Source organism: Strongylocentrotus purpuratus, unplaced genomic scaffold (genome assembly GCF_000002235.5).
Source record: "Strongylocentrotus purpuratus isolate Spur 01 unplaced genomic scaffold, Spur_5.0 spur5_contig_842, whole genome shotgun sequence".
NCBI lineage: Eukaryota > Metazoa > Echinodermata > Echinoidea > Camarodonta > Strongylocentrotidae > Strongylocentrotus > Strongylocentrotus purpuratus.
The window spans coordinates 414,974-439,401 of NW_022145549.1; the positions used below are offsets into that span (position 1 = coordinate 414,974).

Below are 24,428 nucleotides of genomic sequence, written 5' to 3' on the forward strand. Positions count from 1 at the left end.
GACATAATATATATTTCAACTATCCACAGCAGGCTTTCAAGTGCATATAAAAAGCAACAGCAAGCAAATAATTTGGTAAAAAGTGTGCAGTTAATTTCACGGTCTGACATTCACATATTTATTTACATTTTGGGACTAGAGTCGGGAGTGGCGGAGGAAGAGGCGTTGGATCTCGGTAGATCACTGGCGGTAATGAAGGAAGCTCTGATACCGATGAAAGAAGTGAAAGGCGTGGATGACGAAAGAAAAGAAAAATGACATATGGAATGGAAAAATGAAAGAAAAGTGATATCCCATCCTCAAGTTATTACATGATGGTGACAATGAAAATGAAATTACTTGACACAAGATAACTTGAAACCATATAGTTTCCCTCCAGTTAAAAAAAGAAAAATGAAAAAAAAGAAGGAAGATAAACATGTAGGTAGTAATAAATTGTATAATCTTTAGTATATCAAGAAATGTGACTAAATATTGAAGATGCTGAAACTCGTATGAAATAAGGAACAGATGGATATGATAAGTTGGTCACTAGCTGACCAACAACAAATAATAGTATCAATATAGACAAGAGATTCCTTGAGAATTAATTTTAGATTTTACAATTCATAGCCAGCCACCAAAGTTCTCTTTAAAGATTCTTTCTTACATGGTGCACCTTCTACAGGTGGAGAGAGCATGCTTAGAAATGAAGAAAGATCTAAAACATGATGAAGATAGATTGGTAATAGATAGAGCATGCAAGAAAGAAGTCATTCATGATTAAAAGTGTCAGGTATAATTAAAGTTAAAGATGTTCCTCAACTCTAGAATAGACTATGCTTAGATGGAAAGGGCAAGTAGATTTTGTGTGGGAAAGAAAATAAAGATGAAATATCTTAACAGTTGCCTAGGTCTGGCAACAGATATTGATGCTTTCTTAGCAATACATGTAATCATATACACATTTCTTTTGCAGATTGTTGTGAAATTAGTGCTGTAGTGTACCGTGCATGTTGTAGTACCTGTTTTCAATGTGTGCTTACAAAGTTTCAAATAAACCCTTAAACATGGGATTCCCCCTTTCACCTCCTTTTAAATTCACCATCACCATCCCCTGAATTAAAAAACTTGTGTACATCTCTTTTATTCCATTATTCACACAGGCCCAGAAGAATAAGATTTTTTAAACAGTTTTGTTTTTTACCTTTTGGTAATGGAAAGTCAAAAGCTACTGCATGGACATTGCATATGCATAATTAAAAAAAATCATTAAAGGTTAACATCAATGTTCTAATAATGGTGGGTAATCAATGATATATTTTTGTTGTTTTGCATGATTAAGTTGAAGCAAATTGTTGTACACGAGTACATGTCAATCACATTTATGAGGCTTGGATGGTACATTGGCATGCAAAGAAATGAATTTCAAATAGCCATGATATGCCAGCTTTTCAATTACCCTTAGGGCAACCAAATAAATTGAAGCATCAAGAAACATTAGAAATATTTATCCATCTTCAACATGTCAAATATGATACTCACTGCAGGAAAGGAGGGGGTATTACTTTACTTCTAGGGGCAATATAACCCTGTGTATATATTTTTTTTTCAATCATGTAGACTTTTAGTTTTGAGCAATTAATGGAAAGTGTAATTTAATTGAACTTTATTTTTCATTTCAACAATAATTTGGAGCTTGCTAAAAATAAATGAACTGAAAATAAATATCAGACAAACAAAAGTATTGGTAATATGAAAAGCCATCATGACAATTTTCAATATAGATTTGAATTTTAAAAAGAACAAAACATGTACACATGAACTTACCAAGTGTGACTTTCGGTGGCGGTAAAGGAGGGGGAGGGGTGGGGTCTTTAGGGGGTGTTGGGGTAGGGGTGGGTGGCTGAGGAGTTGGTATTTTGGGGGTTGGTGGCTTGGGGGTGGGAGGTTGAGGGGTGGGGGTCTTTGGTGGAGGGGGTGGTGGGACTGCTTTGGTCTTCTTGACGATTGCCTTACGCTTGGGTTTAGGCTTGGGAGGGGGAGGTGTAGGCTCCTTTGGGGGTGGGGTAGGTGACTTTGGTGGAGGAGTTGGTGTTGGTGGTGGTGGTGTTGGTTCTGTAAAAACAAGGATAAAACAAAATTCATTGAAGGTATGAAACAATAAAATGCCACCAAAAAAAAAATGTTTGAAAGAAAAGAAGAGTTGTACAATTTTATGAAATATCTTTTACATGCAATCCCCTAATGTATGTACATGCAAATTAGATTTGCCTCTTACATGTACCAATGGAGAACAAACTTACCGGTAATAAATAAATCTGCTTCTCTTGATTCTCAAGTAAAAGACACAATCACATTTCTTTCATTACATGTACCTTTATTATATGTTTATTTATAGCAAAACCAAAAGGACTAACCATAGAGTTCTGAAAATTTGAAATCACTGAATCTAGGCGAATCTCAAATATCTTACTGGCCAGTGGATTATAGCAATTTCGTTAGTTGATAACAAAAATATCCCTAATTTCTATTTTTCTCTCAAATATATTCTCCCTTAGGCCACTACTCAAAATAAATTAGAGAGGTCCTAAAAAAAAAGGCCCTTCCGAGTCATACGTTTTGCAAACTTTACAGTTAAGTCATTTCAGAGCTACATCACAGTGACGTTACTGATAACATTTATTTGAAGTTCTCATACATATAATATAAATCGTGATTACAAGTTTTTAAAATGTTTAGCTTTCTAATTTCTTGTCCTTTTGTCCTTCAAACTTTTACCAGTCTGCTTCTCTAATATTTCTGCTTCGCAGCTGTATATTACATTGGATTTACCTTTAACAGGGCTAGGAGTAGTTTGCTATTAGGGTTGAATTTTCTTTTAAAGATACTATGTCCCTTTTGCAGCCAACATCAAATTCTGTAGAACTCTGCAGGAATTATGAATATGTCATGTATGTCCTAACTGTGAAATTTAAATGTTAGCAGTGTCCTGATTTTCAAGTTATGCAAGGAAACCTGTTTACTTGCTAGACTTCACTGTCAGACACTATTGAGTGACTGACTGGCCTTTTCTCTTCTTTGGTAATAACATACATAAAATTAGCTGTACAGGGTCCATGAGCATTTGTCTACATCGATGACCCACTTCTTGTAATGGCCAAAATTAAACTGATTGAATCTTTGTGCAGCATAAAATGTAGGACCATTCGGTACAAGAGTCTGAAAAATCAACTACTGGTATTACTTACTGGCTCTATAGCTCTTAAGTTGATTTGACAACTAATATTCGTTATTTTCCCACTTAAAGACATTTTCAAGCCCCCTTTTTTTTAGGGAAGTTCTAAATTAGTATTATCTTTCAAATGCTGTTGGAATTTACCCTTTTCATTTTTGGCCTGCAAATGGGACATAGTACATTTAAAGGTGACCTAACTTACCTTTAGGAGGGGGTGGGGTAGGTACTTTGGGGGTAGGAATGGGAGCGGGAGGAGGGCTCTGAATCTTGATCCGATCAAGGCCTTGAACCTTGGGTATCCAGGGTCTCTCAATCTTCAGTGGACGATCAACTTTGACCTTGAGACCGCTGACAATCCCAACATTGGCAAGTTCACCTGCACTGGTCGATAAAGCTTCACCTACAGGTGGCAAGAAAAAAAACATTCAAGTTGAGCTTTGTGATCTAATAGAGATGCTATTGCAGTAGTATGCACTATAAAAAAAACAGTATTGTTATTATTTGTAGTATTTTTAATTATTAATATTGTTAATATTCACAATATTGTTATCATTCCTATCATTATCATCATTCTCCTCATTATCATTATCATTATCATTAGAAGTAGTAGCAGGAGTATTACTATTATATTTTCACTATCTGGTTACTTTTGTTTTCTATTTTTAGCTCAGTAAGTCTTCTTTTGTTTGAAAAATAGAGAAAAAAAGATATGATTATTTATTCTGCTTTGTGTTACTGTTTTTGTCAGTTTTATAATTACCCTGCTTGGCTGCAAATTGTACACTGGTAATTTAAACCACGGTCTACATTCTCACATGTACATCTTAATCACCTTTGTTAATTTCCTTTTACAGCCAAAGGAAGAAAGACCTACTATCCTTCTTGCATTAAAGCTCCTCTGCACTTGTTTGGCCAGGAGGGATTAGACCTCCCTGCATGGTCATTGACAGGTGGTTATCTCATAAAATCAGTTCTCAATAACATAAGAAAAAGGGGATCATTGGGGACCAATGATCACCGCTTAGGAATTGTTTGCTACATAGAGGGCGCAAGTAGCTATAAGTAGTGCAGTGGGGCTTTAAAGCAGGACTTACCATATACTTCAGGTTGGAGCACTTCTATATAATCCACCATGAAGTGAAGCGGGAGAAGATTGGCAGCATCAACGGCATCAGGAATAATGATATTACCCTCATCATCTTCCTCAAATTGGCCATCTCCACTGGCCATACTGAAGACTTCATCCCAGGCGACTGTGGTAGGGGTGTGAGGCAGGCTGGAGAGCCGTAGGAGATCCAAGGGAGTTTTGACTGGGGGAACAATCAGAAATGAGACTTGAATTTCCTATCTATGAAGACATTGGAAGCTGAAAAACCAAAAGATTGGTAATAACTTCTGAAAGTACTATGCAGTCAATAAAAAATCTACAAAATAAACGAAGACATTCCAGGGCGGTGTTTCACGAAGATACTAAGTCAAACTTAATTCTAAGTTGCACTTAAACATTATGGAGAGCCATTTGTAGCCTTAAAATAAAATATATAAAAAAGAGGAAATTCAAGTATTTTAGACTTTTCATAAATTCCACATCAAGATATGAAATCTCCCATGGTAATAGAAAACATGAATGGTTTGAATCAACATTTTATGCCTTTTAAATAACTTTTACAAAATATTTTCAAAGATGCTAACGGCTTTTCATAATTGCTTAGTCCAACTTGGAGATAAGTTCAACTTTGGATCTTTGTGAAACACCCCCCTGGTATTGCATAGAGGCTCAGCTGAATGGTGACTAAGCATGAGAAATAAATCTTCTATACACAATCGGTATGAATGCTCTCATTTTGTATTAGTCGTCATATTCACTTCCCTCCTTTCTATCCCAAATCATACCACATACTGTCGCAAGTAGTTTACCCCTGCCCTGCCAGGAAGCTAGTGTTGTGCCAATTGGGATTCAATTGAGTGAGGCGCACGATGGCTCAGTGGTAGAGCAGTGGTCTTGTAAACGGGAGGTCCCAGGCTCGAAACCAATTCAATGCGCTAGTGCCTTTTGGTAAGGCATTAATCCTCATTACCAGGTCCCTCCCTCCCTCAGAGAGGACTTAAAAGTGTAGGTCCCCTGGTTACTTACTTTATACAAGCATGCATGGTTTCTTAGCAATAAGGTTAAAAAGTAACCAATTATTTCATGGCATGAATTTTCATGAATCTAAACCACTCATAACATTTCATGCACACAAAAGTTTCAGATTTGTTAGTATGTAATAGCAACATCTAGAAGGTGGGATAACTTTTAGATATAGCAACCAAAATCTAACCACAAAAGTATGGTAAGTTTTCTATACAAGTAAATCAGAACTGTTTTTCAAGTTTCCATCATGGCTTTTTACAGATTGATAAATATACAAGTTATATTTAAACTCTCAAATTTTACAAAATCCAAATAATTATGAAGAGTACAAGCTTATACATGCTATCATGATGAAGAATGGATGCAATATGGAGGCAAAAAATCTTTCAACAAAGCAGGGTGTAAATAATATTTGACAATGAACAACAATACATATGCATGACAATTTTGCCACATGATATACTAATAAGTTTGATTATACAAGCCTTTCCATTATAAACAATCAAACATATTGTTTGCTATACAGGTAAATATGATATGATATCAAACTGCATTTGAAGTTACAATAAAACACACTAATGTAATCAAACAGCATGAGGTGCATAGATGTACTACAATTGAATATAGGGATGAAATTTTTGTTTAATTTGCAGTGAATATAGGCTACCAGTCAACTATTGTAGTACATACAAACAAAATTAAAGACTGTAAAGCTTGTATTGATCATAGGTAATGTAACATCAGAAGTCATAAGCATGAGGCCAGGCATTTATATCTTTTGAAGTATCTTTGGAACCTTGACGCATTTCTAACAAAGGAACCTTGTTGGAAACTAGAACGTTTCATAAACAGTTAACAATAAAGCATACATTTTCATTAATCGTGTACGTTAGAACATTATTTGGTTTACCACCCTTCAAGAAAAGAACCTCAAGGGAATTATACTATAGTCCTATATATAGAATTGTAGTAAATTCATGACTTAGAAAGATCAAGAGAACATTCTATCAAAATCCATACAAGAGAGAAAGAAACAAATTCATGCCAAGCCTTTCTGGATTTGCCTTTTTTGTTGAAAAGGATATTAAACAAGACCAACAGCTAGTAAGCTTGCATAGAATTATAAAGTCATATTTAGAAGTACATTATAATAACACCCTATGTCAAAGGAACACCCCAAAGGTAACTACCAACAGGTAGTTGTCAAGAAGCTTTTCAAGTCTGTTTGCTCAACAAACATTCCCCAATGTGTTTGAGCAACCACAAAGAGCGGATGAGTATCTGGGGATGAATAGAAACCCTACAAAGGACTATTTGCACAATCGCTCAAACGCTAAGCTGTCTGCGCTTTAATAGTACCTATGCTCAAAGATTCAGTATCTCAGTTTTTGATAACTGAAGTTCATGAAAAGAGAGTTCGGGCACCAAATGCTTTTAAAATGTTCCTTTTTCTTGTAGGACTCTTTATGTTATCAATATTAATCTTTTCTTAAAGGCATCACCTGTCCTTAAAATGATAACATGCAGTTTTACACGACTTGTGTAATCTGTGGCCATGCTACACGTAAATCCCTTTTTTCCATTAAAGTGAGATTTCCTTAAGAGTTATGTTCACTTTGACTGTTACAGGTTTAGAAGCATCGTGATGTTGCTGTCCTAGTGTCTAACTTCAACCCAGGGCCTAACAGTATACCTAACCCTCTGGCCCTACACCTCAACCTAACCTAAAATTCCATTGCAATCCTAAATCTATAATATAAACAAAATAAAATCCGGAGCAACTGTTACTAGAGCACCATTTCTGCCTACAGGAACGTAGCACACAGGTTAAGTCTACACATACTTCAACTAAAAACTGATATGAAAGTATTTTTTCTTAGGTTAACTTCCCTTCAATTTCCCAGAATTTAAGGGAATTAATTTGCATTCTTTAATGCTTGTCGACTGTCTATTCATATAAAAACGGTCACATCATAAAGTAGAATAACCTTGGTATGGAAGGGTTTAAAATCACTTACTTTAACTCTTTTACTGTCCTTCAATACCTGTATAATATCAAATTCATAAAATTCACCCAAAAAACAAACAAAAGAACTCCTGTGTTCCAATCACACTTGTTTTAGCACATAATATTTCACACTAGATACATATAGGATTGTTGAAAACAAAATCCTACATTAGTATGTGGACAAGACTAGACCAGAACACCCAAAAGAAAATAATGAAACCTTACTTTCTCTCGACTTTAACTAAAATCGGAAGGAAAGTATTGAAAAAATAGGATGTCTCCCAGAAAAGAGATTACCGGTATAATGTTTTGATTTTTTTTTTGATTTTATTTCTGCATTTTTTCCAAATAAAATATAACTGAATAACAAATAACATAATATACATGTAAGGTATAATACAACATAAACAAACAATAATTTCTTCATGTCAAAATGTTTTTTTACATAATATATGTACATAATTATAATAACGAAACTTATTATTTCCATAACATATTATCATAAATTTAAAGTATTATCCTAACTATTCTGGTGGAAAAGTGCAGGAGACCGCAATCATAAGCAAAGCTTGACAAGGATGGCGGCCTAAAAAAAAACAAAAAAAACAAGAACAAAACAAAAAAAAATCTTAAGGTAAAACTTAAAATGAAAAAGTGTTCAAGCGATCTTTGTGTATGAGTTGGTGAGTGTGTTGTGCAAGTGTATATATATATATATATATTGTGTGTGTGTGCGTGTGTGCATGTGTGGGTGTGTGTGTGTGTGCACGTGCACGCGAGCGTGCGTGTTTGTATGTGTTTGTAACAAATAGTGGAAGTGTACGTAGCTCTGTGTGGTATAGTCGAGTAGAAACAAATACAGCCTTTACAATAAAGGAAATTAAGAAATACGAAATAGAAAACAAAATTTGCAAAACTGAGTTGCAATGTGACCGAAATTTGACAATTGCCTACTGCATGTTGAAATCAGTTATGTAGATACTTCGATATAAGAGTTTTTTTGAGAGATGCTTTAAAAGAATAGAGAGATGAACAATGCCTTATTGAATTTGGTAAGGAGTTCCAAACATCTGGTCCATGATGTCTTACTGATTTTTGTGCTAAAAGTATTTTAGGATTTTCTAAGTGATAATTTGTTGAACAACGTGTGGGGTATGTGTGAATGTTTGAGTTTAAACTGTAAATATTGTGAAATAGGGATGGTAATTGATTATGAGAATATTTATACATAAAAATGCATGTCTGAAAAATGTGGATATCTTGTATTTTTAATGGTTTTAAACGCTGAAATAAAGGTTCCGTGTGTGATATATAATGTGAGTTAGTGATCATGCGAATCGCTCTCTTTTGAAGCAAAAATAAGGAATTAATTCTTGTTAAGCTACAATTACCCCATACAATATTACAATAAATCACATGTGATAAAATTAGAGAATTGTATAATATAATCATAGATCTTTCAGAAAGAATTTGTTTTAACTTATACAGTATTCCAATATTCCTTGATATTGATGTATGTATATTACGTATATGCTCATTAAAATTTAGATGAGAGTCAATAGAGACTCCTAAAAATTTAACAGATTGTTTTTCAATGAGAGGCAAGCCATCAATCTCAATATTACAATTTCTCATATCATGTACGTTGGTCTGTTTAAAATGAATGAAATTTGTTTTACTAAGGTTTAATGACAATTTATTAGATTTAAACCACCTAGAAATTTTCATTAATTCACAGTTTAACCGCGTTATGAGCGTATCAAAGTTTTTATGGGAATAAGAAATACTCGTATCATCAGCAAAGATGATAAAATTTAAAAGTGAAGAGGTTTCAATAATATCATTTATATAAATAATAAATAGCAGTGGACCCAATATAGATCCTTGCGGTACTCCACATTTAATTGTTAATTTTGTTGATTCATGATTTTGGAAAGATACGTATTGTTGTCTGTCTTGTAAATAATTAGTGAACCATGAAAGAGCTTGACCTCTTACGCCATAGTATTGTAATTTATGTATTAATATTTTATGATCAATCGTATCGAAAGCTTTTGACAAGTCCATAAATACTCCAACAATATGTTCACTGTTCGCAAAAGCCTCAATTATTTTATCATACATATGCAGAATTGCGTAATCGGTAGAATGACCAATTCTGAATCCGAACTGGTTAGGAATCAATGAATTATTTTTTTGTAAGAAAGTGTTAAGTCTTTTATATATTATTTTTTCGAGAATTTTAGAGATACTTGGTAATAATGAAATTGGCCTATAATTACTTATTACTGAGGAGTCGTCCTTTTTATAAATAGGAATCACTTTAGCGATTTTAAGCAAATGTGGGAATACACCCGTTGAAATTGATAAATTAAATATATATGTCAGGGGGGTTACCATATTAAAGATTATTTGTTTCAATAAGTGAACACTTATACTATCATGGCCACTAGATTTTGTAGAATTAAGGTGTTGAACTACATTAATAATTTCATAATCATTGGTTGGAGTAAGAAATAAGGAATTTTCACGTGGGAAATTCAAGGACTTATTGTAGTCCATGTCACCTGAATCAATATTAGCTGCTAAATTAGGGCCTACATCTATATAATACTCATTAAAAGCTTTTGAAATTTTAATTGGATCTGTTATTTGTTGTTCATCAATTAAGAAACATTTATTACTTTCTGTCTTTTTCTTGCCTAAGAGTTCCTTTACAGTTTTCCATAATAAATTATTGTTACTTTTATTACTTTCTATGTTGTTAGAATAATATAACTTCTTAGACAATCGTATAAGAGATGTAAGATGATTCCTATACGTTTTATACTTCTTAAGCTTGTCGTTACATTGACTTGTAAGGGCTTCCTTATACAACTTATTACGGGCGACTATGGAACGCAAAATACCCTTAGTAATCCATGGTTGTTTAGCCTTTTTACCTTTTTTTATTTTGACAAGGGGTATATTCTTATGATAATAATGTAATACAATTTCTAGAAATTTTTCATATGCTACATTTACGTCAGATACACATAATACCTCGACCCAATCTTCTTTGGCTAAATCAAAGTTTAATGATTCAATATTATGTTTTGTTTGTTTTCTATGCATTGCACAATTATTTTTAGTAATTTTTTTAACAAGGTGAACTTTAGAAATAATAAATATCGGTAAATGGTCAGAAATATCGTAATACAACAGACCATTTGTAAAATTGTTATGAGCTACATTCGAAAAAATATTGTCAATGAGAGTTTGAGAAATACATGAAATTCTTGTTGGTTTATCAATATGTGGGTTAAATGCGTAAGATTGCAGTGTACTACTAAATTTCACAATGTGGTTATCATCAGAATTTAAAAGATTAATGTTAAAATCGCCCATTATATAAACTTCTTTATTTTCTCGGGAAACAGTATCAAGACATCTATCAAAATTGTCCAAGAAAATGTCTACATTATGATTAGGGGGTCTATACATTATGCCAACTATTATGTTTTTGGTTTTATCATTTAATATTTCAATATATAAATCTTCAGCACCTTCAGTGTGTAAGTCAGACCTAACTTTAATTTTAAAATGATTATGTATGTATAGCGCTACTCCGCCCCCTCTACCATTGTCACGATCAGAACGAAACATGTGATAGTTTGGTATATTAAATAGAGGTAGGGAATTGTTATGGAGCCAAGTTTCAGATAAGCCTATTATGGAAAACTGGAAGTTATTTAATTGTAAAAAAAGTTCTTGTACGGACTCAAAATTCTTATTCATACTTCTACTATTAACGTGAAATAGGCTAAAGTCAGGATTGGCTTGAAGATTCATGGAGTTTGAATCATCGTACATTTGATCGTTATTATTGGATGAATTAAAACTAGAATTAAATTCTTCTACTGTATAATACTTGCTTTCAACATTTATCAAACCTTGGTCAAAATTTGCGTTAGGAAAAATCATTAAGAATTCTGGAATATCTCAAGTATACAAGAAAAACCACAGAGAGCACGCTGTGTGAGTTTTTGTCCATGTGTGGAAGTGTGAGTCTGTGCATGTAATTCTGTGAACGTGTGTACGTTCTTGTGTACATGGTTGTGCTAGTGCTGAAAATAAAAGTGTTGTAAGAAAACATAAGTAAAGGTAAAAATGGCAACATAATCATAATCACTTACAGGTCTCAAAAGCAAAGTGTTGTAGCCCATGGGACATTAATACAGCTTTTCAAATTAATTATGCAAGTATATCGAGTTATCTCTTTGGTATTCTCATAACTTTATCATGAATTGTGAACATAGAGAATCGAATTTAAAAGAAAAAGTATAGAGATTAAGCTCAATCTAATGCGCACTTTAAACATGCAATATCATTTATGTTTTTAAATAACCTCATGTAATGTAATATGTAAAACTTTCTTTTAAAAAAAAAAGAAGAAAAAAGATCCTAAACTTAACCAACAGAAAGGTCTAATTTGCACTCGTGATTAGACTAAACAAATTATGGGAGACATTGACAACAGTCAGAGTACGAGCAGCTGTATGTACGAGCCAGAACCTTGTTGGCATATAATTCAAGAACACACGAAACCGAATCCAATGCACTAAGCCCAGACGAGCGCCCCGCCTCAAAGCCATTCAACCCACCCGCCACGAATAACTGCATCCCGACAGCCAGAAAGCAAACCGCGCACACTACGTGCCGCCAGGCAGGAAAGGCATTAATGCTTGTCTCACCTAGCAACAAAGAAACGTACGCCATTCACCCGACCACCGAAACACAATCACCCGTAGCAGGCGAAAGAACAGACCCGTAGCGAGGCAGCCAACAAAGATTAAATCACGAAAAAGGACCATTCAATCAACGACACAGGTCATGTGAAATAGTCCGCACCGTCCAAGAACATTGTGTATGTTCTATCTATGCAAGCCACCCATGAATACCTTACATTTAGTTATAAATGTATCTATACAAATAAAGGCTCATGTGTAAAACTTGTTAGTAAGTACTAATAACTACAAAATGTATCCTTGAAACGCAGGCCTAACACATTGGGCAGGCTTGATTTGCCTTTATAAATTATCATTGATGTGATTGAAAATAGAAAAATATCACAACATTATGAAACATGTACCCCTAATTATCTTACGCAAAAGCATATGATATTATCACCAGCATCTTGGGTGTTCGATGTGACAAATGGCTTATCACACCAGAATAACAATATGCATAATTTATTGAGCAATATGCTTTGCAAATCATATTTAAATTGTATACATGTTTATATTTCAACATTTATACATTTGTGGCTCGCGATTTATGATGAAAAAACGGGTACTATAAACCATGCTATAAACGCTCATAAGTTTAACTTGTGCATGTGAAGTATGCGTCTCCTTAATGAAATTTGAGTTATACTAGATGTATTAAGTAGACACATACATGCATATAAATGAGTATTCTTTAAATTGAATAACAAACGAAGAACACTTAAAGTTCTCATTGTGTATCATGAGAAAGTGAATTATCATAAACTATCATAATATATTCCTACATAAGCTTAAATGCCTGTATGCATAAATACATCCAGAATAGCATATCAAGCAAAACCAAACCCAAATTGTATCATGTGAATATGAATTATCATAATATATTTTGACATACTAGCCCTTGTATGCATAAATACATCTAGAACATCGTACCAAGCAAAACTAACCTTAAAGTGTATTTTACATGCGTAAGTAATGGATGTATGATAAGAATGCTTGAAGAAAGACAAACCAAATAAGAACAAAAAACACAAAACACTTTCGTGTTAAACCAGATTAATGTATCAATAACTAATACAAACCTAGTCATTGAAATTCACATGTATATAGTTTATCAAGAAGTGTTTGTTTCAATACAAACGAGATGCATCATACCTCTTTCGGGTATGAAGAATATAATGAGCTTATAAAAGCATCTTCAAGTATAATGTAAAATCACGATTCGACAAAGGTGAAAAGGTATATACTTATTCAAATTTGAACGGAGTACCACCCGCTTGGCGCCATTTTCCAGCGTAAAATCGGAGTCTAGTGCCTGCTTGGTACAGATCTCGGACTTGTTTGCTCCATTTTTGCTTCTCTCGCAGGTCGACGGGCGTGTGGTCATCTATAATGAAGAAATTCTTATCTTTCAGAGCCTCTCTATGTTTCCGCATTATGTTCACTTTATCTCGATAGGATAGCAGCTTCATCAGGACATGACGTGGCCTATCCTCGACCTTTTTTCCATCTCTATGGGCGCGCTCAACTCTGCTTTCTATGTCGAAATGGGTGCGAATGATGCTTTCAGCTATCTGAATACAATCATCATGATGACCTTCCGGAGGCTCAGGGATCCCTACAAGGCGAATGTTATTTCGCCTGGAGAAACGCTCATTTTTATTTGCATCACTTTCATACTTTTCAATCTGAACTTTGAAGGTTGATATTTCCTTTTTCATTTCACCGATTTGCTTTTCCATTTTCTCTTGATTCTTTTCCAGGTTATCGACACGTTCACGCTCAAACTCCAACGAGGCTCCCACATTGGCTTCAAGATCCTTCAACTTGGCAATGAAATTATCCACCGCGCTTCTAATCATTTTTTCAAATTTTACAGAAGCTTCTTTGAAGAAGTTGTCGAGATTAGGTAAACCTGGTGACGGGTTATCGACGACCTGGTCCGACCCAGCTGCGGTATTCCTGGAGAGCTCCGCGTCTTCATTGTTGGTAGTAGCCGGCACAATGGGGTCACATTCCTGTAGCATAGGCATCGTCGTTGTAACCGGGCTCCGTAAATTTGAATTTGGCGGGCTTCCCTGGCGGGAGTTTGGCGGGCTCCTATTGGTAGCAGTACGTGGCTCCGTGGTAGGTTTGGGTTTCGCGTTTGTAGGGTGTTTGCGAGTCCTCAAATTCATACTTCTGGGATCACTTTCGGGTCCAGACATCGCTGTGCAGGATCTCATCAAAAGACTTCGCAAAAGAGTGCTAAGAATAGGTACCGGCACTCCCCTGAAGCTTTAAGCAAACATTTCTATAAAACATCTCCAGACAAAAACCAACACCCTAAGGACTCATATGTGGAGAAGTGTATATGTATCTATACTTTTTAAAAAGTGAATGCCTCAATAAAATTTCATCACGTTAAAACATTGACTTCTTTGAGCAACATTTTTATGACATAAAAAATTAATAAAGTGTTGTGACTCTTCATATTTTCTTTCAAGTAGAGTGATGACAACAACACTGAAGAACATCCTATGATCTTACAAGTTCCAGAAACAATTACACCTAAAACCCATGTACCAACTCTGAATGCAAAAATGCAAATATAAATATGTCACTACATGTAATTCCACATCAATCATTATAATACCCTATTGTGCAAAATAGACATCTAAAGACCCAATTATTACATATCAACTCCACAAAAGGAACATTTACATTGAGACTGTACTAAGGGGCGGGGTAGTTGAAAAATACATTTTGTACCACAGTCCACAAAAAAGAGGAGATCACCCAATGTCTGTGATGTACTGTCATCAATAAATTTACAGGCAACAAAATATCATCCACAGAACTAATATTGTTGGGTTCACACAGCACTGTTGCAATTATGGAAAGCACAACCACGCCAAGATTATCATAGTATCCCACAAAAATACTTAATATTGTGACCAGCTCACAACTGTGGTCATATGACCACAGTGATGTAGTATTACCGGTACTTGTTGCAAATAAAAGAAAGGAATTTAGAACTCATCAAACAAAGATTCCTAAACTGCAGTTCCGACACTCTTGGAATGTGTGGCACACACATCTGTGGTTAGTGTACACCAAGTCTAACATGGAATGAAGGTCATAGTACTTTAACAGGTGCAGAACACACAAATGTAATGAATTGAACTCACAATAACCTATAGGGAATGTTTCACACAACTGCGGTAAATATTACACACACCGGTGCTGGATGAAACCCACAACTGTGGCACGTGTAGAAATAGGGAATGTTACACACAACTGTGGTAAATATTACACACACCAGTGCTGGATAAAACCCACAACTGTGGCACGTGTAGAAATAGGGAATGTTACACACAACTGTGGTAAATATTACACACACCAGTGCTGGATAAAACCCACAACTGTGGCAGGTGTAGAAATATGGAATGTTACACACAACTGTGGTAAATATTACACACACCAGTGCTGGATGAAACCCACAACTGTGGCAAGTGCACAAATCTTAACCACAGACATGTCTTACCATGTATTTTACATGTACATGATTCTGCAGAACATGAGCAGTTGACTGTGGGCTCTGGTGACACTGTGGTCAGCTCTACTGTGTGCTCAAGGATCTGTACATCTCCATTGCTATTGGAGGATGGCGGTGACATCATGCATACAGGTGCATGTGCTGGTAGATGGGTGGCAATTAGTGTGGAATTAGATGTTGTTAACATGTTAATATATCACGTATCAGGGGAAATAAATGTCAAGTGAGCTAAAATGTTTAAAGGGACCAGGTCACGAAACAAAAAAGTTCCATGCCTGCACAGTATACTAATAATAGTTGCTTTGGATATAAACTGCATGCTCAAATTCCTTTTACAAATTAATTTCTTCATATTAGAAGTTGCTGAATAAATTTTTCACTTAATTTTTCATTCACAATTCACATACAATTATTCATTTGGCTTTAAGAAGAAAATTGCTCAATTCTGCTAGCACGGTGCACATAGGCCAATACTTACCATTTCAATGCCAGATTTCAAAATATTTTTTGATCTTTTTTATAAAAAGTGTCATCACAGCGTGAGTTAGTGAATGGGGGTGCCAATTAGTGTAATGTTTTACATGGATATTTACACAAAGGAACCTTGGTATTACCAACTAATTGCATCAGGGAATTTACCTTCTTTGAAACCCTGTTATATCAGGGCTAAAACCTGATAATAAAAGATATATTACAACAAAATGGGAATCCATCAAGATTAACTATAATTGTCACTGTTCTCTATAGCAAGGTTCCATTGTATAAATTAATCGTGATGTGCAACTTGAATACTTCACATTTTTTTCTTTGTTCTGTATTCATTGTGACTACCGGTACAGGTTTACACACAAGATACCTCAAGTGTACTAATTTCTTTTCTTCTTCTTTTTTTTTTTTTGGGGGGGGAGTATATTTCCCCATTTGTTGATTAAAAGAGCTATACTGTATTGCTCAAGGTACATATGAAAGAGCAATTTATAATTTTACAACAGAACTATAGAATAAACTAAATCAATGATTATATACTGATGTTGTCTACGCAGGAATGGCAAATATATATTTCAAGATATGTATATCTTCGAAGCACAGTAAAAACAAGGCAGCTACATGTATGAGGCTATAGCATTACATATTGGTGCACCGTGCAAATAAAGTAGAAATAGGGTTTGAATCGTTAATGTAGTGCTAATGCTTGAAATTGAATCAACAATTTTTGTTGACATTGACCCAATGGTATTTAGATGTACCGGAAATATCACTCATATCAAACAAAATGGAACCCCCTCCTCCTCATTTCCAAAAGTTTGGGATGAGAAACAAGTCATCAAATTTACTAGACCAAATGGATTCAAGTCTCCAAAGTACGGGGGGGGGGGGTTATAAATAATAATAGATATGAAAATATCATGATAAATAATATAACAAAAAATAAATTACTTTGAGATGGGAGATCATAATAAGGCCTACAAAAAAAGATGTTGTATTGCCCTTTAGGCGCCAAAACATAGGTCGGTCAGTCAGAAATCTTTTTCTTTCTTTTTTTTCTCCCTCTTCAGGCTGATATTTCTCAGTTTTGAATGCTTTAACACATTTTATTTCTAAAAAAAATGGTAAACAATTTTTTTTTTTTTTTAAAGCCAACCATAGATTATACAATTTTGGGGTCGGTCGCAAAGGCCAATTCAACGTCTTTCTTTTTTAGGCCTTATAAAAATAAGAAGCAGTAGCATTGTTGATTGTACGTGTACATGGTAGTCGAGTGGTGATGTGCTAAAGCTAAGCTGGTGGTTTATAAGTATGTGCTTTGCGGAAGCTTCTAAAGTGGTGTGAAATGGAGTGTATCTTATCTTACCACTCGAAACTGCTGATTTTGCAGAATGATGCGAGTGAGACTCCGTTCTCACTTGAGTGCTTGTTCCTTTATAAGGAAATTGTGTGCATGATGTGGGTGGCAAAAATCAAACATCACATCAAGAATATATGCATATTAATTAACTAATTTAACTAATTGACACATTTGTGTGTGCTTGAGTGAATCACTTAGATTAAAACACTGTGACTAAAACATAATATGCATCATAACAGTGTTTTAAACGATTATAAACAAGATATTTTTACTTTTGTGTGTGATATGAACACTTTGATTGTGCAAAAGTGTAATTCATGCCGAGACATACAAACTATTAAAATCTTGTGGGTGTGATTTATACAGTTCGTTGCGCAGTGATATTAACTCATTCTCTCATGAACAATTGGTTGCACAGTTGCATTCTATTACATGTACCAATAAACTTAAAGAGTCTGCCAGGAAAATAGGCATGCTCTCTCTATATACTACGTTTAAAGGTAAAGACCAGTTCTGGTCATTTAATTGCATTTTGAAAGAAACGTTGTGGAATCGATCAGAAAAGGTTGATCATCTAGCATTTAAGTATTGGTGTGTACTGTTAGGTTCTGGAATCATCAAAATGATAAGAAATTTGGCCCAGTATTGGTAAATTGGTAAAGCACTGTGCACAGAAAGATGTATATGGGACTACGGGACATGTGCGCGATATCTATCCAGTTCGGACAGATATAATAATTTGCCAAATATATCAATTTGAAGGCGGTTTCCCGGCAAAATTTGTATCATCACGTATTAGCCAAACCATATTCTTTCACATGATTGGTAATAAGAGCTTCCATTACATTTTTGAGAGGGGGGCGATTCAAAAGCTGGTCTTTACCTTTAATATCTGAATTACAATACGCTACACAACATTTCTTTCTTTTTTATTTCCTTCCCTGAAATGCTGACGGTTGTTTTTTTAGGGGGGATCAAAGTTGAATTATAGCCTTGATGTCACATTGAGGCAATAGTTTTCCTATATCACTACACTACAAGGAGTCAACTTGTTGGGACGTTATAATCACAAAAACCCTTCAACATTGTCTTACCCGAGGAAAGAGAACCATAGTCGCTGCTATCAAACTCATCGATGCTAGGAGCTGTGTCAATCAAATGATGCGTGCGTGTGAAGGTGAAAGGTCGTTAATAACATTAAAAAATAGTGCTACGATTATGATGATGTGTCAGGATGATCATGTTAAAGTGGGATTGCAAGCTTAATGTACGTATGGGCAAGTCTTAAGATATTTGGCTATTTGTTGTTCCATGTATTTATCAAAATAATTTAATAATGCACATTTCTATAGTGCTCTCATATTCACCATACAAAGTGTTCAATGTGCTTCACTATTGTCCCAGCTAAAGCTAGGCTATTGGTTTCAGTGTTCACATTATTCATTGAATTCCTTCCTACTGATAAACATTAGGGACTTTTAGATTTGCACATTGACATCTAGTGAACTGCCACGTGTGACGTCCTTTTAAGGCAATGGCAATGCCTTAAAAGGAGTCACAGTGCCTTAAAGGACGTAACACGTAGCAGTCCACTATGTCGACGTGCAAATCTAAAAGTCCCTATTTAAAGCCTGAGTGGAGAGTGTATTTAATGTTACCACGCATGGTGCAGCTATTAACAAAAAGTAAGTCAACATAATAATTTTGCTTAATTTGTCCACTTCATTCTCTAGAAAAGCTACTAACAGGACTAAATAGCTTGGACTTGCCCATGTACATGCATTACTTTTGTGAAGTCAGATTTTTCAACAAATTAATCAAATTGATAGATGCTATTGCAGCTTTTCACATGAAATTGCTGTGTGCTCATTGTTCTCAGCTTATCAATAGAGTAGAAAGACTTCTCAAAATGTTTCCAATAAGTCTCATTATCTACATGGACATTTTCTCTTACTAACAATTTTTTTTAACTGCACATTTGTACATTTTTCAAATGTATTTAAAACTCATTAATGTCAACAAAAAACAAAAAAATCAAACAACTTACAAGTAATATAATAATAATAATAATAATAAATTAACCCCACAAACAAACAACACACACCTACCGGTATGCAGTATACCATAACAAAGTCTAGACTTCAAATTTCTCGTAAAATTAAGGAGAACAATTACCGGTATCATTTAAAAAGCTGTTATTACATGTTGCTTAACTGGTGGTTACACATACAAAACATAACTTGTATTGGACAATAAAAGTCCTGTATTCAATGTACATGGATATATGTATAAAGGTACAGTATGTAATTCTGATTAAGACCCATGTTTACAGGTAATTTTTATCTATAATTAAAACAAATATGTTAATTAATGTTTTTATTTCAGGCAACATTTCTTTTTGTTAATTCACACATTTTGTGTACAAAGTTAAAATCCTTTTCAATATAGTCATTATCTAAAATTACACATCTGTAACACAAAGCCTTGTTTTGTCAAGCTTGGGCGAGGGATGATTCATTTATGGAAAATAGGGTTAGTTCAACAATAATGTGGAAGAACAACTTTTACAAACAATCTCAATTCAATATATACACAACTTGAAGAAAAACTCTCACCCTCTTTTATGGAAAAACAAAGAAGAAAAAAAGTTGTGCACACAAAAATGCAAATAAAACTCAAACTCAGAAGGACTTACCCTTTATCCTCTCCTCAAATTTAACTTTAGTTTGCATAAATGAAATTAAAGTAAAATAAAGAAAATGCAACTAATTAAGGCAACAGGACATACTGAGAGTTTAAGAAGATCACAAACTGTCCAATGATAGACAATGTGTACAATGGACAAGCTTTTAACATTTTTTTCCATACCTTTGAAGTAATAGCAAAAATGAGAAAAATATTATTAGATATTCAGAAAGTCCATCAATTTTCAATGTGCTGTTCCAATTGAAAATCATCAGACATCATTAAACTTGTATTATCCCATAGCACTTCAAAGTTACCTTATTTCCTAATTGATCAGCTTTTCCTCCTCAAATTAATCTTATTTTGCACTCCTTCATCATTTGTCAACATTTATAAATATTTATAGGATGAACCAATGCAAAAGAAAATTGCATAATTTAGCCAAAAAATTGCCAATTTGTACACAAAGAAAGTGATTTTATATTTTTACATTGCTTTGCAAATGTAGAGACTTTAATGATTTGTCACAATCAAATTTCTCTAATTCAGGAAAAGCACAACATACTGCATTTAAAATTGACTCAAAATTGCCTGTGATTTTTGTTCTTTCTGCTCATGTGTAATGTGTAGCTCCTAGCATTCTGGATCGACGGATAATGCAAAAAATCACCAGAAGGTAACACTGTACTGCTCTGGAATAATAGATAGATCTAGAATGTAAGTATCAGGAAACATGTATGTGTACATGTAATGTGCGCAACACTGCAACTAAGTGTAGTCCCAAAGGCAAATCCTGCCATTAAAGAAACATTACAAGATCTCTATCAAATAACTGCTGCATGCCAAAGATTATATGGTATGCCATACAAATTTGTATGCCCAGACTGATTTTTTGTTGGGCGTACTAACTTGGGGATTACTTCATCTTCAGCTAGCAGCAAGTACAACTGTACATGTTGATGGAGATCAAGGTGGTGAAGATATTTTTCACATTACATCGGTCAAATTCCAGACTACAATGTAACATTGTGCTGGGGCTAACCATTAGGTGAAAAACATAGAAGAAAAGTGCATTAATAAAACAACCGACATATAGGAGAGTTTGTATTATGACCACATTAATTTCATACTTACACTTGACGTCCACAGAAATCTTTCAACTTTCAATAAGAGAAGATTGATTTTGCTTTGTTTCTGCTTTGTCTTGTTATCATGTTTGTTTGAAAGAACATTGTTTGGAAACTTATGTTCTGATGCCATTCATGCTGTTTTTTTTTAAAAAAACATTTTATTTCCTTTTTATTTATTTGTTTTGAGAAATATGGGTGTACATATATTAAAAGGATAGAGAAATTGACATGCAATATATGTAGTTATCGTTAAGGCATGCAAGAGAAGTTGGTGATGGAACATCTTGCAAATTGAAGACAAGAGTTTAAAATGCAAAGAGAGAAAAGACAAAGATTTGGATCTGTAAAAAAAAAAAGGAAAATGAGGGCAATTCGTCCAAACTAGTTAAAAGAGAGCCAATTGCAATGCAAATGGATACTTGTAACTAGAATGTTTATCAATGTTTTGCAAGAGAAAGAAAGTTTCCCTATCAAAAAAATGAATTATTTTAACCTCCTTCAAGTTGGATTAAGTAATCATTAGATTAAGGGATTACACAACTACACTTATTTCCTTACCAGTCAACTAACTAGTCAAGGAATTCATAATCCTTCAAAATCAAAAAACTTCATAAAATCAAGCAACCATCCCCAGGAAAAAAAGAAGGAGTGAAAGATACATTACCTGGAGGGATTGGGAGCAGCTCATCACTGTCCGTTTCTTGAGATGAAAGGTCAACGGATGACATATTCTCTGACAGGGTAGGGGTCACTGTTTGATCGGAGGGTGGGGTAGGTTGGGTGTTAGGAGGGGGTAGAGGAGAAAGGTGAGGAGGGGTCACTAGGGTGGGGTGGGGGTTGAGATAGAGGGTGGAGAATAAAGTGTTAACACACAGCATGCACACAGTCAATAGAATATAGAGGGTGCAAAAGTGTAAATTTAGAGATAGTAGTAAAGAAAGTATAATAGTGTAAATTTAAAGTAATACAAGAATGTAATAGAGCAAATATGTCAAATGGAAGAGTATTTTACATGATTTTTGACATTATATAAGATGGTTTTATTTTCAATATGTTTTGCATGAAAAGTGCAAATCACAGTTCTAATTTGAAAACGAACTATTGAAATTTGACAAATCAATCCAATATAATCAATATAGACCTACATGTATTCCCTTTGGCAGCAGCTGGTAGAAAGCATCGCTCAAAGTCTTTCTCGTTTGAATATTTGGGGAATCTTAATCAAAATACCTACCATTAAATTAGCTAGAGATGCATGATGAGAAATGAGATGCATAATGTAGAAACTGTAAATTTTGCTTTAAAAATATATAAAACAATAATTTTTTATTGAAAGTAGAGAGGTTGGTGAAGATTATTTTGTACTACACATTTGTGTGGATTTGCATGTATCTTTAGAATTGAAATATGTTTGCAGTAGAAAAGAAGTAAGAAAATAAGTTGAAACCCTTTACTGCATCTATTAAGACCACATACAGTGTACGATGGTTCATCAAAGCAAGAAGTTAAAGTCAACAAATATTTTTGCTCTGGGTTCCATGTTTTTTTTTCTTTGTCTTTATTTTAAAATTCTAATCGAGAGATATAGAAATAGGAAAATACCTGTACAATACAGATAAATCAGGATAGGTGCAAGTAAGTTGTACATGAAATCAAGGCACATCATTTGAGAATGCAAAGTGGATGTTGACAATACAGCACTGCACACTGTGTATACACTAATTTGTGTTGCAAAACCACTTTACAGAATTAACGACATGTAATACTCATGTATCAAGGTTTTTCATTTCTCATTTTATGCAATTTCTTTAATGTTGTTGTTTTTTGGTAAGCGATAAGTGGAAAGGACTTTGAAACTTGCTTTATATTTCTTCACAAGACTTGGAAAACTGAAATGCAAGATATTTCTATTCTTTGAATTCTTTAGTCTCTTCATGGCAGTAGTAATTGTTGTTTTTGATGATCTTGCAAGGGTTTGCAGACCCCAAATTGTGATAACTTGCAGCTATGTTGGCTTAGAAACATCATTAAGACTGTAATGATATTATACATGTATGAGCTAATGACCTTCTGGCTCCAAACACATGATACAGAAGTTTAAAACTCCTCTTACCTTTTCTCTTGGGTCTTGGTTTAGGAACAGAGATTGGGGTCCGTCCTTTCCACGTCCAGAACTCTGGCTTCTTGGTAACTCTTTTCCGAACCTCTTTGAGCTCTGACTTGGGTTGAGGGACCCGGTGCATGTGGGCAAAGAATCGAGGGCATGGGCCTACAGCGGCATCCTCAAATTCAGGCTATGGAACAAATGATTTTGTTTGTAATAAAATTGAGCTTTCACATATATGTGTACACAGATTAAACATGTTATTTGTTCAAATATATATATGATATACCGTAGTATTTTAGTTAGTTTTTTATTGATCCATTGCCTACTCGAGCTGCAGGGGGGTATTTCACAAAGACTAAGATCTACTTAAAGTTAGACTTGACAATGGCAGGCCATTCATGACACTGGTTGCTCTCACTATCATGATCTTTAAATAATATGTTTTCCTTTCAATAATGAATCATCAAAGAATACAAATTCTGTAGATTTGAGTTGATTAAGTCTTTGTGAAACACTCCCCTGGATGGTTCAAGTATAGTCATCAGGTCAAGCACTAAACAAGTCTCCTTCTTTAAAGTCCTATAATTTGATTCACAATGCCAAAAAAGTGTATATTACAACGTAGAGGCTTGAAAGTATATACATGTCTATATAAAGTCACGGTTTCTAAGCTGTACACTAAGTGATTAGGATAATTTACCAATGCATTTTTCTTTTTTTTCTCTTCTTCTTTTTTGTCCAATTATTTCTTCAAAGCATGGGAATATGCTAAAATAAGTTTCAAGTATTCAAGTACACTACCTACCCTTATGTCATATATGCCTCTGTCATGGAGAGAGAATGCACCTGCAAAGCTGATGTAGGCAAAGGCTGTACCCTGGAAACATACCATAAAATAAAGTAAATGAAGTAATTAATAATAATAATATCTTTTACTTTGAAGATGATGACATTGTAATTCATATATTGGGTATTCTTGTAAAAATTGAGGATAATC

At 34.4% G+C, this 24,428-nt stretch overlaps 1 protein-coding gene across 10 annotated transcripts in view; it reads right to left on the minus strand.

Moving 5' to 3' along the window:
* LOC100888195 (formin-like protein 7) overlaps window positions 1-24,428 on the minus strand; it is a 37,018-nt gene that overhangs the window by 6,590 nt on the left and 6,000 nt on the right. The window contains exons 3-13 of one of the 10 annotated variants that reach the window (XM_011683899.2): window positions 24,237-24,308; window positions 23,438-23,618; window positions 21,989-22,144; window positions 20,205-20,228; window positions 18,604-18,654; window positions 17,516-17,581; window positions 15,652-15,804; window positions 4,312-4,527; window positions 3,420-3,617; window positions 1,810-2,097; window positions 650-700 (exon numbers count right to left, since the gene is read on the minus strand). In XM_011683899.2, the coding sequence (XP_011682201.2) occupies window positions 650-700; window positions 1,810-2,097; window positions 3,420-3,617; window positions 4,312-4,527; window positions 15,652-15,804; window positions 17,516-17,581; window positions 18,604-18,654; window positions 20,205-20,228; window positions 21,989-22,144; window positions 23,438-23,618; window positions 24,237-24,308 (1,456 nt within the window). The remainder of the gene's footprint in view (window positions 1-649; window positions 701-1,809; window positions 2,098-3,419; window positions 3,618-4,311; window positions 4,528-15,651; window positions 15,805-17,515; window positions 17,582-18,603; window positions 18,655-20,204; window positions 20,229-21,988; window positions 22,145-23,437; window positions 23,619-24,236; window positions 24,309-24,428) is intronic. The other 9 variants (XM_030989453.1, XM_030989463.1, XM_030989479.1 and 6 more) reach the window with 9 other exon arrangements.